At 31.4% G+C, this 15705-nt stretch overlaps 1 protein-coding gene across 4 annotated transcripts; it reads left to right on the top strand.

Moving 5' to 3' along the window:
- The first annotated feature begins 6160 nt into the window (after positions 1 to 6160).
- LOC18040148 lies at positions 6161 to 15498 on the top strand. 4 transcript variants are annotated; one of them, XM_024184202.1, is made up of 15 exons: positions 6161 to 6504; positions 7502 to 7564; positions 8324 to 8336; positions 8421 to 8758; positions 9487 to 9568; positions 10278 to 10339; positions 10733 to 10827; positions 11522 to 11601; positions 12393 to 12476; positions 13367 to 13483; positions 13726 to 13811; positions 13979 to 14085; positions 14386 to 14483; positions 14570 to 14646; positions 14888 to 15498. In XM_024184202.1, exons 1-15 carry the CDS (start codon positions 6352 to 6354, stop codon positions 15371 to 15373), a joined length of 1941 nt encoding a protein of 646 aa, XP_024039970.1. In that variant the 5' UTR covers positions 6161 to 6351; the 3' UTR covers positions 15374 to 15498. The 4 variants fall into 4 exon arrangements, with proteins under 4 accessions (XP_024039970.1, XP_006431850.1, XP_006431851.1 ...); XM_006431787.2 differs by having other exon boundaries at positions 8324 to 8758; positions 14392 to 14483; XM_006431788.2 differs by having other exon boundaries at positions 8324 to 8758.
- The last annotated feature ends 207 nt before the right edge of the window (positions 15499 to 15705 follow it).

Genomic DNA, 15705 nt, shown 5'->3' with positions numbered 1-15705 from the left:
GTCTGTGTCTCTCTCAATGTTCAAGTTCGAAGTAAAGCACACCAAAGGAGAATCCAACACAGTTGCAGATTTTCTTTCAAGACAAGTCATGGCAATCTCACCATATATATATATATATCATTTGGATTATGAAAGCAAATCTACCGTTGTCAACAAAACACACCTCCAGGTCAATTCCGTGACGATACCTAATGCACAACTCCTTGCATGGCTATCATACTAGATCATAATTCTTTCATTATCTGATTTCCTTCTAAGAAAAATTCACTCAAGTGATTAGTGGTTAATAAATTAAAAAATAAATTAGTTAAATCTTAGTCATCCACTAATACAAAAAAAAAATAGACTGCATAAGATCTTTAAAAACTTAGAAAAACTCGAGAAGATGATTCTACTCCTATCATACCACCATAACATTATAATAACTAAGCGTATCTCCAAAAAGCTCTTCAAATAAGATTTTATTACTTATTTGAAGAGTCACATCAGCATTTAAGACTCCAAAAAACACTCTAATTAAGATTTTTCAAATAAGAAATGATTATCTCTTTTCAAATTTGTAGAGTTGTTTTTTTCCTCTTCAATTTATATTTTATTACTTTTTATTTTGGAGCGAGAGAGAGAAAGAAGTGCTTTAATTACCATTTATTTTTCATTTGAAAAATATTTAGTTGATTAAAATAATATTAACTTATTTCTATTTGAAGAGTTTTTTAGAGAATAACATATTTTTTCACTATTCTATTTGTTATATAAATAAACAAATAAATATTTAAAAAGTAAAATTAATAGAGTTTTTTAAAGATGCTCTAATTGCAAATAACTTAAATTCACACCCATTGCAACAGATGCAACAAATGCATCAAATAAAGATTTGGGAGCATTGCCAAATGATATCATAACAGGCAAAACATAGCAATACTCCCATGGTTTGACAAAATAGTAATGACAATCTAAAAATAAATCTCTATGATCATAATCCGAAACAAGGGAGTGTTGTCTTCCTTTTCCCACACAATTGTCAACAAAATCATGAGGGCGCATGAGCGTTGCCAAACCTCCATAGCTTTAGGACACAACAATAATGAACATAGGGGCAGCTATAGCACTAGGCAAACTAGATAGTGACATAGGGTTCCAAATTTTAGAAAGGTCCCAGTATTTAACTGTTTTAATTAATACATTGATGAATACTTAATTTTTCTAGGATTTCAAAGATTTTATTTAAGTTTCATATATAAAAAAAGGCTAATTTTTAGATATCTTCCTATTATTACTTCCATTCATTATTATTCAAAATTAAGATTTTTTTCTTAATAAAAACTTTAAATTTGATAATATTCACCTTAAAATAAGATTTAGTTATTTTTTATAAAAATGTCAGATATGATAATCCTCATTACTTCATATACGATAGAATTAATACTTTTCCCACTTAATTCTTTCTTTTTGTTAATCTTTGCAAGAAAAAAAAAATACTTTCACTTTCCAAAAACGAATACACTATTAAAATTATTAACATTAGAATTGACTTTTAGTATTCCCTTAAACTCTAATAATAACCTCATAACCAATAGACATTAAATCAATAGTAATCTCAACTAAAAACTTTTTTACTCTATTCACTACAAAGAAAATTATTCTCTACAAAATTTATTACCATCATGTAATTATCATATTCATCTCAATTAGTCAACTTTTCAGGTGCTATCGTTCTATTATTTATTTCAATTATAATTGTTATTAATTTTTACAAATTTAATTTATTTTTATTTTTTATATTGACATACGGCTTGACATTTGAATCTCCAGCTAAGTTAGACCACTTCAAATTCGAATCGATAGATACCTAGTATAAAAGGAAAAAAAATCTTAAAATTTGATTATTTACAAAAATTGTTAATCCAAGTTATTTAGTTTGGTGTTTTTGTTGTTTAAATAGTAAAAGATATATTATCATTTTACAACCTAATTTTGTTTATGTATCACTTTGCCACTAGAGCTTTTTGATAATTATTTTTTCTCACTTAATATTTCAATTTTTATCATTTTATCACTAAGCCATTAAAGTTAATAGAACATTAATAGAAAATGTAATCAAAGTCTATTTTACCCCTAAATTGTATAAGTATAATTAAAGAAATACAATATTAATTATACAAAAAAATAATACTTTTATCAATTGATTATTTTATATATCTAAAATAATTAATTGGTACAATTGTAAATATTATACCTTGTGAAATTCCTAAAATATTGAATATATTAAAATTCCTAAAATATCTCTGTAACATCACAAATGCAGTTAACGATTTGGTAGTAAAATGATAAAAACTAAAAAATTAAGTAGGGAAAAATAATTGTCAGAAATCTGTGGCAGTAACGTAATATGTTCGAAAACATTAAGTTGTAAAATGATAATATGCCATAATAAAATTTATTAATAAAAAAAATCTTCTAGTTTTGCAATTTCTATAGAATGATTTCGGAAAATCAAGAGATGTTTGGGGTGGGAGGGGGAGAGAGAGATAAATTGTATTACAGATAACAATAATTTGAACAATATAGAACGAAGATAAACTATGTTACGGATAACGATAACTTGAACAATATGGAAGGAAGATAAATTGTGTTATGGATAACAACAACTTGAACAATATGGAAGGAAGATAAACTGTATTACGGATAACGATAACTTGAACAATATAAAAGGAAGATAAAATGTGTTACAGATAATGATAACTTGAGCAATATAGAAGGAAGATAAACTGTGTTACGGATAACGACAACTTGAGCAATATAGAAGGAAGATAAATTGTGTTACGGATAACGACAACTTGAACAATATACAAGGAAGCTAAACAACTTGAACAATATAGAACGAAGATGAACAATATAGAAGGAAGATAAACTGTGTTACGAATAACGACAACTTGAGCAATATAGAAGGAAGATAAACTGTGTTACGGATAACGACAACTTGAGCAATATAGAAGGAAGATAAATTGTGTTACGGATAACGACAACTTGAGCAATATAGAAGGAAGATAAACTGTGTTACGGGATAACGACAACTTGAACAATATACAAGGAAGCTAAACAACTTGAACAATATAGAAGGAAGATGAACAATATAGAAGGAAGATAAATTGTGTTACAGATAACGACAACTTGAACAATATATAAGGAAGATGAGCAATATAGAAGGAAGATGAATTGTGTTACAGATAACGACAACTTGAACAATATAGAAGGAAGATGAACTGTGTTACGGATAACGACAACTTGAGCAATATAGAAGGAAGATAAATTGTGTTACGGATAACGACAACTTGAACAATATAGAAGGAAGATAAATTGTGTTACGGATAACGACAACTTGAACAATATATAAGGAAGCTAAACAACTTGAACAATATAGAAGGAAGATAAATTGTGTTACAGATAACGACAACTTGAACAATATATAAGGAAGATGAACAATATAGAAGGAAGATGAACTGTGTTACAGATAATGACAACTTGAACAATATAGAAGGAAGATGAACTGTGTTACAGATAACGACAACTTGAACAATATAGAAGGAAGATGAACAATATAGAAGGAAGATGAATTGTGTTACAGATAACGACAACTTGAACAATATAGAAGGAAGATAAATTATGTTACAGATAACGACAACTTGAACAATATAGAAGGAAGATAAACTGTGTTACAGATAACGACAACTTGAACAATATAGAAAGAAGATAAACTGTGTTACAGATAACGATAACTTGAATAATATAAAAGGAAGATAAGTTGTGTTACAGATAACAATAACTTCAACAATATAGAAAGAAATCAAAAGAGGTAAGTTAATTCGAACAAACCTGTCATCACGAGGGACCGATCTAGAAATTTAGTTTATTGAGGTCAAAATTAAAATGAATTAACATTTCAAAAAAACGACCCAGTATCAAAATTTCTTTATAAATTATCCTACTCAAATAAAATTTTTAAAAAATTAATTTCAAAATAAAGGAATACTTTTTGTTAAGCGGGATTAATTGCCTACACTAGCTTGTATGTGAATCGGCTCTTGCTCATAACCTTCATTGAGTAAACATTAAGCTTTAAGTATAACTTAACGTATGATAATCTCAAAAATAGCAAACACAAAGCTCTTACCGTCTGACAATCCAAAAAATAGAAAAGATTAAGCATGTTTCATAACTTACACTGTGACTCTATAAAGTAAGATGCCACTACTTTTGGCTAATTAAACGAAAACTACAATGCCCAATTAATGAATAAATAAACAATAAATTATTATAAGATATTATATCAAATTCTTTACAAATTAACACAATTACTTTTTTTGATAAAGGGTAAAAGAAACATTCTTCAACAAGAATAGGAAAATTCAAAATTGATAATAAATGTATGATCATATCATTTGAATATAAAATGATAAATATATTTAAGTGGTCTTGATTTTTAATCACCAGTATAGGGTTGTTTATTGAGTTAAATTTGTCAATTGATTAATAATTTGATTAAAAAGATTTAAATTTTGTTATTAATTAAGTTTGTTATTAAATACAATTGAAATAATTATTAAATACTTTATAGTTATAACATAAAAGAATAACACATTTAAAATATTTTATCTTAAATAATGTGACATGTGATATGTCATTCATAAAAAAATCAATAATTTTTTATAATTTTCAAATGAATTAATTACATTACAATAGTTGCCAAACAATAATAAAAAACGGCCTAACTCAATTTTTTAACTTCAATCCAAATTCCAAACTAAAGCATCTTCGACAATCATAAAAAGAATTTAGAAAAAATAAATTAATAAAAATATAGAAATAACTGAAAACCATTATCTTCTGCCTGAATAATACATATTTGTGGATAGTTACATATCACGAGGGAAAAGTATAAAAGGTCCAAACTACCCTTATAGAGAATATCAAGCACAATTCCAACAAAGCCCTCCCTTTCTTCACCAACGTCATGTCGTCATAAAATCATCTCTCCAAGTCACTCAAAATCACTCTTTTTTTTTTTTTCTTGGCTTCCTCCAAAAAAAAAAAAAATTAAGTCAACACATTAAAATATATAAAGCAGTCATTATATTGAAATTCGTTGAAATAATATATAAGCTTGACCAAGGGCTCATTTGAGATTAATTTTAAGAGACTGAAAAATGATTTTCAAAAGTTAAAATATAATTTTAGGATTTGGTAAAATTTTCATAAAAATCACTTTTGGTAAAATCATCTTATCCTATAGGAGATTTTGAAAAATAAAGAAGGATTTACTTTTTAAAATTTGATTTTGAGAATCACTTTTATATTTAATATAATTTCATATATATATATATATATATTAGAAAAAATTAAGATAACAAAATAAATTTAAAAATATAAAATATTTATTTTAGTTTTAATTATTATATGTACCAATAAAAAATATTTCATATACATGCTAATAAATATTTATATGTTTTATTCAATATTATATCGAATTCAGTCATTTATATTCTTATATTAAATTAATAGCAAGATTTATCAAATACATATAACTACTCTAAAACTCACACAACTTTAAAAAAAAAATTCTAAATGTTTAATTGATTCTATTCATAATTGATAATTTCTACAACACCGCTAGTTACAATTATTTTAAAAAATACAATATTATCAATTTAGCACCGAATATATTTCAACTAATTTTTTTATTGGCCACGCTGATTTAAATCTTAATAGAGATATAAAGTTAAAAAAAATCAATTTTGAGTTTTGTTCACCATTTATCTTTGAAGAAAGAATAATTATACCAAAAAATTAGAAAAAATCCTCATTAATTTCGTTAAAAACATTTCTACTAAAATACACGAACATAATGCACAATCAAGTATAACCCTCATTGGTTCTTATTGGACTATGAATCATGTAAATACAAAACGCTTAGATAATCGAGAATGATACTTATCACTCGACTTTACCAGTGGACTACGAGGTGTAAATTTGGAATCAAGTATTTCAAAAGGAGGGTACTCTAGTAATTGACTATTAAATTAGGCATACGAAAATACATTTAACTATGGCGGCATATATCTGAAATTCATCGTCATCTCCAACCAATAATTCATCTAACACCACAGCATAACACACACGAAGGTCAAAGACAGACAATAACAAAGGAAGGGCAAAAATGAGAAACTGAAAAAAGAATTCAATATAAAGCGTTTACGATGATGACGAGAACTCGTAGTTATTATTAATTTGTTATTAATAATTAAAAGATTCACAGAAAGAAGAAGTGAAATTTGGCCGATCGCTTACAGAGAGATGGATCCAGAGCACACGTTTATACGAGTGCAAGAGCGGTTTTCGCGAGTGCTGACGCCGAGAGTTAGGGCCTATTTGGAGTACATTTATCTTTTCATCGCTATCACTTTGTTCTGTGTTCTTGTTGTTATGCACGCTAATTATGTTCAACAGGTAATTAATTTTTTTTAATTAATTAATTTCTTCGATTTTCTTTTCTTTCATTTTTTTTAAAGTTGTATAAATTAGTTAGAAATTTTTTTTTTTTTTTTTTGTATTTGACTGTGTGAACTGTAGTAGATATAGTTTTTGTAGCTTTCTTAACCAGTGGAAGTGATTTTTGGGGAAGAATATTATCAGTGCTTCTCCTACCAAGCGCTTTTGGAAGAAGCACCCTTACGTTAAGTAAAATTGCATTAAGATTTTTGTTTTTCAGGTAGAATTGCTATTTATAGTTGATTTTGCTTAGAATTTAAGAATTAGAGTACTGGAACATTGTCTTTAATTATCTGCCATTGATGGTATCGTGCTGCTGTTCAAGTTTTTGAAAAGCCAATATTCAGCTGTAATAGAGGGGGGGGGGGAGGGGGGGAGACAGTAGTCAGAGCTTTGTTAACTATGCTGTTGAAACTGCTGTGAGTTTTGAACAGTGTAATGTGTATGGTAATTTTTGGATTAAAGTGCTTGTTAAGTGTATAGTGTCTGTATCAACATATGCTTTGGGAAAAAAATTGCTGAAGTTGTAAATTTATTTATTTTTTAACTTTTTCATCACTCAATTTCATGCAAGTAATGGAATAGATTATGAAATAAGCACTATGAAAACATTTTGACAAAGCATTTTTTGGTACAGATTATAAAATAAGCTACTCTTAATTTTCGCAAAAAGTAATCCCTAATGAGCCCTTTGGTTAGTAATATAAAAAACAACTTATCATTTTTGAATTCCATAATCACTGCACATTATACTTCTTTGTAAATATGAATTTAAATTTGCAGATTCAGCTTGCTTTACATTTCTTTGCAATACCATTTCCGTTAATAGGCAACATGCTTCTTTGATTTATTCTCGTCTGTCTCTCAGTATGTGTGTGTTTTATTTTAGTTTATATATTTTTTCCAGAAATCGTATGCACCTTTTGACTTAAATTTGAATATTTTGCTTATAAAGCCTGGCTGTTCAAGTGAATTTGCTGGAATTCGGATGACTGAAGCCCAACTCATACAAATTAAGGTATATGAACTTTCGTTTTAAAATTTCAGTCTACTTTTCTGACGTGGAATTTTCTATGTTATTTCATGTATCAAGTTTGTGCTATCATGAGAAATCTTAAAATTTTGGGTGGATGTCACAACTGATCACAAAAAGTTGAACTCGGAGCCTGCGTTGTCTTAGGATTGAGTTATCCCCTTCTTCTGCATCTGCTTGTGCAGCTAGCAGAACATAACATTTGTATTACAGCTAGAGGAGCGTTCTTCTTGGCCATTTGTGTCTAGTCTGTTTTATAATCTGATGATGTTGTATTAGTTATTTCTCAAGAATAACTGTTCTTTTTATTATTTGCTAAGATGTTATATAGCAATATAACACAGAAAAATTGTTGAGAAGTAAATGCAAAGTTTTTTCAAACTTGATTTGATGTTTGAGAATATATGCATTATCAACTCATAGGCTTCAGATAAGAGGCATGACACATTTTGAAGGTTGTATCTTGGCAGTGGCTTGGCCATGCTAAAATATAAAAGCTCTGTTTGACACCTGGTGAAGTCCAACTTCGCACTAGTGCAGCTGCGATCCTGGCCGAACTTGAATGCCTGTACCTGTCCCATGTCTATTCAAAATTATATATTTCTGTTTCCTTTTTTATTCAGGCATCTATTTTAGGTTTTAGGTTTTAGTTTAAAGGTAATTTGAGATAGTCATTTAAGTTGGCCGATCTTTCATGTCTAAGAAACTGACCTTTTTTCCTTTTACTTTTCTTGTTTGATTTAGATCAGTAGTGCAGGTTTGTGGTCACAGAATGACTCTGATTCTAATGTTGTAGATGTCACTAGTGTGGATAATGCAATCAATGAGTTAGAAGTTTCAGGTATGGATGCTGATGGATTAACATTCTCGGCTGCAAACCTTTGGTTAAATTGGATTCATTCCAATGTTAGGAAAGGCAAATTGGCTTTGAAGTTCTGGAGGACTGATATGGAACCTGTTGAACACCTAGCAGAGGGCTCTGTAAGTAGTCAAAGCTTTAAGCCAACTGATAGCGCAGTGAATAAAATTGATAAGGAGGAGGCACGTAATAGTTTTGCTTTATCAGCCAAGGAGGCTTTTAAATCAGCAATCATTCATTTTGGGAAAAAGTGGTATAGGCGTTTATCTTTCGTTTGGAGACAGGCAATGCAAATCTTAGGAAATTTCCAGAAGCTGTGGGTGAGTAAATTTGAAAATTTCCTTCTTAATTGTTAATGTTTTTTTTTTGGTTGGGGGGGGGAGGGGGGCTAGAGTTTCTCAATTGCCTCCTATCCTAGTTTTACAATTCTTGTTGAAAGAGGGAGTAGACTGTTTTCAGATTATGCTGGTTGCAAATATTGGCCACAGTCTATTATTTACTGTTGTATCTCTATTGCTGCGAATAAGGAGAAAAATAGAAGCTTTTTGATCTCTATTGTTGACTCTAGGAAACAGATCTTCACTTTGAGTCTCCCTTTTTCTATAAGCAAATTCATTAAAATACTGGCACGTTTTATGCCTTGACAACATACATGCAAATGCGTGCAATATCAATTGTATTTCTGGCCAAATGTTCCCCTCTTTTCATAAAAAAAAACTATGTTTTGAAAGCTGTATATTCTGATTTCTGATTTCTTTCTCCTTTTTTCATTTTATTAATTAATATTGTTTTCTTTTTTTCTAAATATCACTTACTAAATTTTCTTCTCTCATTCTTTTGAGAGTATAAGCCGGTGCTGCTTTTGGATATTCATGTCAATATGACTATTTACAACCTATCTCTTCCTCTCCCTTAAGCTAAATTTTCTCTTATTTTCTCAAGCTGCATTAAAATTAATCAAAATAAAAAGTGCATGTTTGCTTTATTCATTCCTAATTCTGTTATCATTTTAAATTTCTTTATGCTGAATTTGAACTTCCTAGTGCAGAATATTGCGGGGATACATTTAAATCTTGATGTGCCGAAATTGATGCATTTACTTTACCTGGACAGGATTCACTCTTATGCTGGTAACTGTCTTTCCCCTTACTGTTTATCATGATGTTGCAATAATATTTCCAAAATTCATATGGCCTCTGGCACAAATGTTCCGATATTTATTATTATTTATGTAATCTGGATCTGTGGTGAAGAAATATGTATGTAATATTGCATGTATGTAACTGTAAAATGTTTGAAGCAATCGGTAAAATAATTATATATATTAAATTAGAGTCACTGGAATTAGAATATCATAACATACTATACTTCTGAATTATGCAGAATGAGACATTTATTTAAATTTGTAAATGCTTATTTTTGAGTTCTGGTAATGATTGTCAATATATGTAATAAACTCTGTATTTAAATTTGTAAATGCTTATCTTTTAGGTCTGGTGAGGGAAATTTCCGTGCAAAGCATCTATGCTGAACTTAGTATCTAGAGTTTGTTTGAAGTTTTGTCTATCTCTCGTTTGAGGACATATGAGATTTGGGTGCCAACAATAAATGCTAGTTCTTAAGTTTTCTGATCTGAAGCGCAATGTAACACCCCCTAGACAAGTTATAAATCATATATGATTTAAGATTATGGAATGGATCTAAGAGACATGGGATTGTGGGCCTCATTAATCATATCAATTTATGATCACGTGCAATGGTGATAAAGTTAGGTACAGTTTCATCCTTTCGTGTTTTATTTTTGTTGGCTCTAATTGAAACTGTGCTGTCTACTTGCAGTGCAGTGGCTTGAGAATAGAACCAAAGCATTTGAACCTACTTATTTGTACACCATGGAAAAGGTATCTTTTTTGTTTGTTAGACTGATATATCTTCTTTCTCTTGTTTAAAACTTTGCTGCATCCTCTCCGATGGTTGATCAGTTGGTATGATCTTTGGTTTCTAGCCAAGTGGTTGGTGACTCCAATCGTTGAAGCTACCTTTCTAAATGTTATACCATGAATTTGCTGACTATAGAGATTTTGGAGTCTGATAGTAGTCCCTATTTCCAGACCTGGTGCACAGGTGGAGAGATTTCCTGTGCATTGAAAATATTTAAAACAAAAAAAGGAAAAATTTTGTTGTATTTAAAGTACTTTAATTAGTTGAAAAAAAATTAATCAAGATTCTACCTAGGTGTTGAAGCTTGTAATCTTTCTTCTTCTTTTTTTTTATTTTTTAAGTCTGTTGTGTAGGGGTATTTCTTGTTACCAGAAGCAGATAAATCTCGGCATAATATACGTACTTTCAATATCAGCATATCAGCTCAGCATCCTTGCTTTGGGAACAGGTTATATATCCTATGCTTTGGCTTGTCTGCAAATGGACATATGTTGTTCCAGCTCCTTTATTTAATATTTAAATGGGTGCCACTCTTGAGATATCAATGACTAGAGAGTTAAGTATCTGTTATTTATTTTGTAGGGCAAGGAATACCAGTTCTCAGTTTCATAAACTTCTGGTGCATGGATGTTTGTTTATTATGTTTGTTTGATGAAGTCTTTAAATTTTTGTGCAGAATATGTAGGCAGTATCACGCTGTATTCCGCCACAGATAACGTTAGGCTCATTATCAGAATAATTTTTTATCAGGACTTACATCATATGAGATTGTATTTGGATGATATGGAAGAGCTTGCAGTTGATTACTTAAAGTTTGATTGATGGGTAATAGTGGCATATGATTCAATGGCTTGTAAGTTTAGTCAGTGATTTTCACGGCTGTGCTTTATTTAAAAGCAAATTTGTGGTGCTTTGCTATCATAGTTTTAAGTTTACTTACGCCATTAAATACGTGTCTTGTTGAAAATGTTTGTACCATGTACTGTTTGTGGATCTGAATTTCTGTGAAAATTCTGTTGAAGTTCCAACGTGAAAATGCTTGCAAGAGTTAACAATTTTTGAGGCAATTATATGCTTGAATGCTTTGGATGTGAATTTTATATGCAACACAATATTTTTTAAGTAATGTCTTCTATTTATAGGTGGCAGCAACTTCTCATAAACAGATTTGTTGGATACGATACAATTTTGATGAATAGTTTACTGCATACTCCTGGTCAAGGTAATAGATAATTCTCTTGATGCACTGCATATATAAGAATTTTTGAGTAATCTAATGATGTCAATCAACCATCCCACAGAAGGTAAACAACTTTTGTTCTGATAGTCTTGCTATCTTGAACGGATTGTACTCTGTTGAAAATTTGAAATAATTTGAGAGCTTGTTCAACGTTCCTCACTTTCCAATTAGAGTTTCTTTAATAGATACAACCGACTAATCCATCCTTCATAATTTAAACTTTCTGATGCGTAAATATGGTTTCAATATCACTGATATTCCTCTTTCACAGAGCGAGAGATCTGTTTTCAATCTCACATTAGTTTCTTCATTTAAATAACCTGTAGAGATACTGCTTTTCTTCTAACTCAGGCATGCTTGTCAAACTCAGGATCCTTTGTTATAGCAGATGCTAATAATGCTGCCTTTCTCGATACTGTGTTTCTCTAACTGTAGCTAAAAATATATTTTTGGAGACATAATTGAAGAGTGTTTAACAGCTTCTCTACAAACCATGTAAAAGACCGAATCAAGTTAGAGGAAATAACTCCTCAGACAGCTCTTCTTTGTAACCTTAATGAGACTGCTTTCTTCTTCATCCATTTTTTCAGTCCCAAGGTCCTTAATTAGATGTTTCCCATAATAATTGCTGAAGTTAGAAAATATACAAGTCATCAGCTTGAAAATAATGATGTTAGTGCTATAAAGCATTCATGGAGTCAATAACAGACTCTCTGCATGGTGTTGGTCCACATCTCTACTTTGTCTAATTATTATTTCAAATCTGGTTGCAGGGTATCTTTATAATTGTCAAACAAAGGAGTTTTACAATCTTAGCTATGCACAGGAACCACCAGAAGGCCCTGCAAAGTTTGGAGGTGTGTTGATTTCTGTTATATTTCTTCTTTCATGGGTGCTTTTCTTGTTATGAACTAGCTTTATTATTGTATTTTATTTGGCACTGTTTTGGCTGGCAGATTTGGGATCAACATGCTTCCATGTTAGTCATTGTTGTTGGAATGTGCACTTACCTGAGTCCCTGACAATGACATAGTGTCACAATGTTGTTTGCGAGAGTCAGTATTTCCCATTCTAATAGGGAGTTGTCAATATTTCAAAATGTTAAGCACATACTCAATATGAGGATCAAGATAAGTGGAGGAGAAAACTAAATAACAGGCATATTTATTTACTTATTATGGTGCTTGTTTGCCCTAGCACATGGAAATCATAACTTTTCATGAAGATAACAACATTGGAATTAGTAGCCATAGAACTCCAAAATGGCTTATCTATCATCAGCCAATTAATCCGCAAACTAGATTCTGAGTACCATTGGGTCTTATGTCTGTCTACTTTCTATAAAACAACCAACCCCAACCAAATCCTTCCTCGCTGGAAAAAAAGAATTTTTTTTTTTTTTGGGGGGGAAGAAAAGTAAAGTAAGAGCCTTTTGTCATAGCATTACGAACACAAGAGAATCTGCTTGTAATAAGCAGCTGTTATCAGGACAGAAAAAGAAAGATCATGTGCACTTGTGATGATCTCTTGTGTTTTCATATCTTGGAATCTTATGATCACCAATTTCTCACTGCTTGTTGCATCACCAAGCACTGCTTTGGTCCCTTTTTGTTTTTTGGTTTTGAATACGTCTTAGTAATTTTTAACATAGCACGGGGTATCATTTTGATCGTTTATCTAAAGTCTGTGGACATAAACGGTGATCTGATGATTTACACTTTTCGTCCTCCCTTTTCTTTAATTGCAGACTATCTGGTGACCAAGTGTGGTGTGCTTATGATGTCACTGTTTGTATTTTTCACAACCACAATGTCAGTATCATTTACGCTGAGAGAGACACAGGCTCGCATGTTGAAGTTCACAGGTATGTTATTTGATTTTCCTAACTAGGGTGTGAAGTGGTGTTAGCACCAGTGTATGCATGCACCTGGTTCATTGTTCTTTCCTTTGGTAGTTAATTAGAGCTAGTTATTTGCTTTGTCACCTCAAATTCTTCTGTTGCCAGACACTTTCTATAGTTGGTTAGGATCTTTTGTCATGAGTCCTGTATTTTCTTGCTACAAATATGGTATGATTGGGGGTCTCTTATTTTTCATATTATTGCAGTGCAGCTACAACACCATGCTCAGCATCGGCTTCCAACATTTCAATTGATCTTTGTGCATGTAATTGAGTCACTTGTCTTTGTACCGGTAGGCATTCATCATATCTTTGTAATTTGCTGTTGATGTGAAACTTATGCTGCAATAAATTATGTTTTAAAATATTTTTATTATTTTATTCCATTTATTTAGATTTTATTTTTTCTATTTATGTGCATTTCGGGTCTTACTGATGACCCGTATGGTGGATTTTGCAGATAATGATTGGCATTCTTTTCTTCCTGTTTGAGTTTTATGATGACCAGCTGTTGGCTTTCTTGGTTTTAATTCTTGTCTGGTTGTGCGAGCTATTTACACTGATCAGGTATATCTTTCTTTCTTTGTTGAAATGCATTGTAAGAGAGTGCACTTGCTCTTGATTGGTGTCTTTTTTATTGACTAATGAATAGCTATCTTTTAGGATAAGGTTCTTTTGCCTGTATGTGGTCTTGCACACTGGTGCTCTGATTAATTGCTCTGATGTATGTTGAGCTGGTTTCTAGGACCAGTGAATGCCATAGACATATCTCCCTGTTAGCCAGCTCTTTGGTTTATCTAACTAGTGATAAGAAACTATAATCTTAATTATTGTTTCTTTTCTAATATGATTCTTCTTATTTCTAAGTTGCAGTGTCCGCACACCAATATCGATGAAGTTCTTCCCTCGCTTCTTTTTGCTCTATTTTCTGGTTTTTCACATATATTTTTTCTCTTATGCTTATGGTATGGCCCTGCACTTGTTTGACTCATCTCATTTATGGCTGGAACTCTTACTTGTGTCTTAAAATTTTAACTTATAATTTTTCCAGGATTTTCATATATGGCACTTGGTACGGCTGCTGCATTTGTGCAGCACCTCATTCTGTACTTCTGGAACCACTTTGAGGTAATTAGTCCCTATTAGGATTATCTTGTTGCGATATTTAGTCCTTTGATTTGCTTGTAACTGCTTATTGATTGTTCATCTCTTAGCTGATAATGGTTGTGCATCATGAATGCATCAATAGCGCACTGTTCCTCATATCTTCTTATCGTTGTTGTAGATTTCACCATCTATTTTACTCTTTAACAGAATGTTTCAAAACTTGAGTTTGATTTTGTATGCACGTTTGCTAATGTCATCTCAGGTACCAGCTCTACAAAGATTCATCCAAAATAGGCGTACTCAGCTTCAGCAACAGCCAGACTTCCACATTACCTCATCTACCATTCTCGCGTCAACATTGCATATAACAAGATTGAACACAAGGAACCCAAGTCTGCCTAATACTGACGCAACTTCTGGACCTGGCTTGAGACCTGGATCCAACCAAGCAATGCCGCCAACAAATAGAGTGGATGCTCCTGGACCAGAACGTTCCGAAAACAACAATCCAGACAGGGTTGGCAACACTATGGAGATTCCAGGACAACCAGACCTTCAGCAACCTGAAACGGGTCCTAACCCGGGGAGCATGAATTCGTTTAGTTCACTGCTGTTGTGGATCTTAGGAGGGGCTTCTTCAGAAGGCCTCAACTCATTTCTTTCCATGTTCAGAGATGTTAGAGAGCAAGGGCAAGTTTTTGCCGATTCACAAAGACAGGAAAATGGCGGGAATCAGCATGTGCAGTAGTGGTGGGAGGGATAATTACATTTGAAGGTGACTTTGTTTACAGCTATGTTTCTGTATCTAGTGTAAAATTCTATATTAACGTTTTGTACAGAAATAACATGTAATATATATATATTAAATGTGAACCCCCTTTTCATTAGCTAAAAATGAAGTAGTCGTATTTTTTGTGTTTATTTTACCATTGGTACCAGAAGACTCATTCCTTGCATGAGGAAATTGATTCAAGGTTTCACGGGGATTCTTCTTATAATGTGCTTATCAATTGGTAATTGAAATTAGTTGGAATCGGAATAAGAAATAAAAATTATAATAAATTGTTTACTCTAACCTTA

This window comes from Citrus clementina, unplaced genomic scaffold (assembly GCF_000493195.1).
Source record: "Citrus clementina cultivar Clemenules unplaced genomic scaffold, Citrus_clementina_v1.0 scaffold_5, whole genome shotgun sequence".
NCBI lineage: Eukaryota > Viridiplantae > Streptophyta > Magnoliopsida > Sapindales > Rutaceae > Citrus > Citrus x clementina.
This window is presented reverse-complemented; position numbering and strand designations above follow the sequence as displayed.

Coding starts and splice junctions, on each gene's coding strand:
- LOC18040148 (XM_006431788.2), top strand. CDS start 6,352: ATGGATCCAGAGCACACGTTTATACGAGTGCAAGAGCGGTTTTCGCGA. Junction 7,565..8,323: donor CCCAACTCATACAAATTAAG/GTATATGAACTT, acceptor TGTTTGATTTAG/ATCAGTAGTGCAGGTTTGTG. Junction 12,477..13,366: donor AGGCCCTGCAAAGTTTGGAG/GTGTGTTGATTT, acceptor CTTTAATTGCAG/ACTATCTGGTGACCAAGTGT.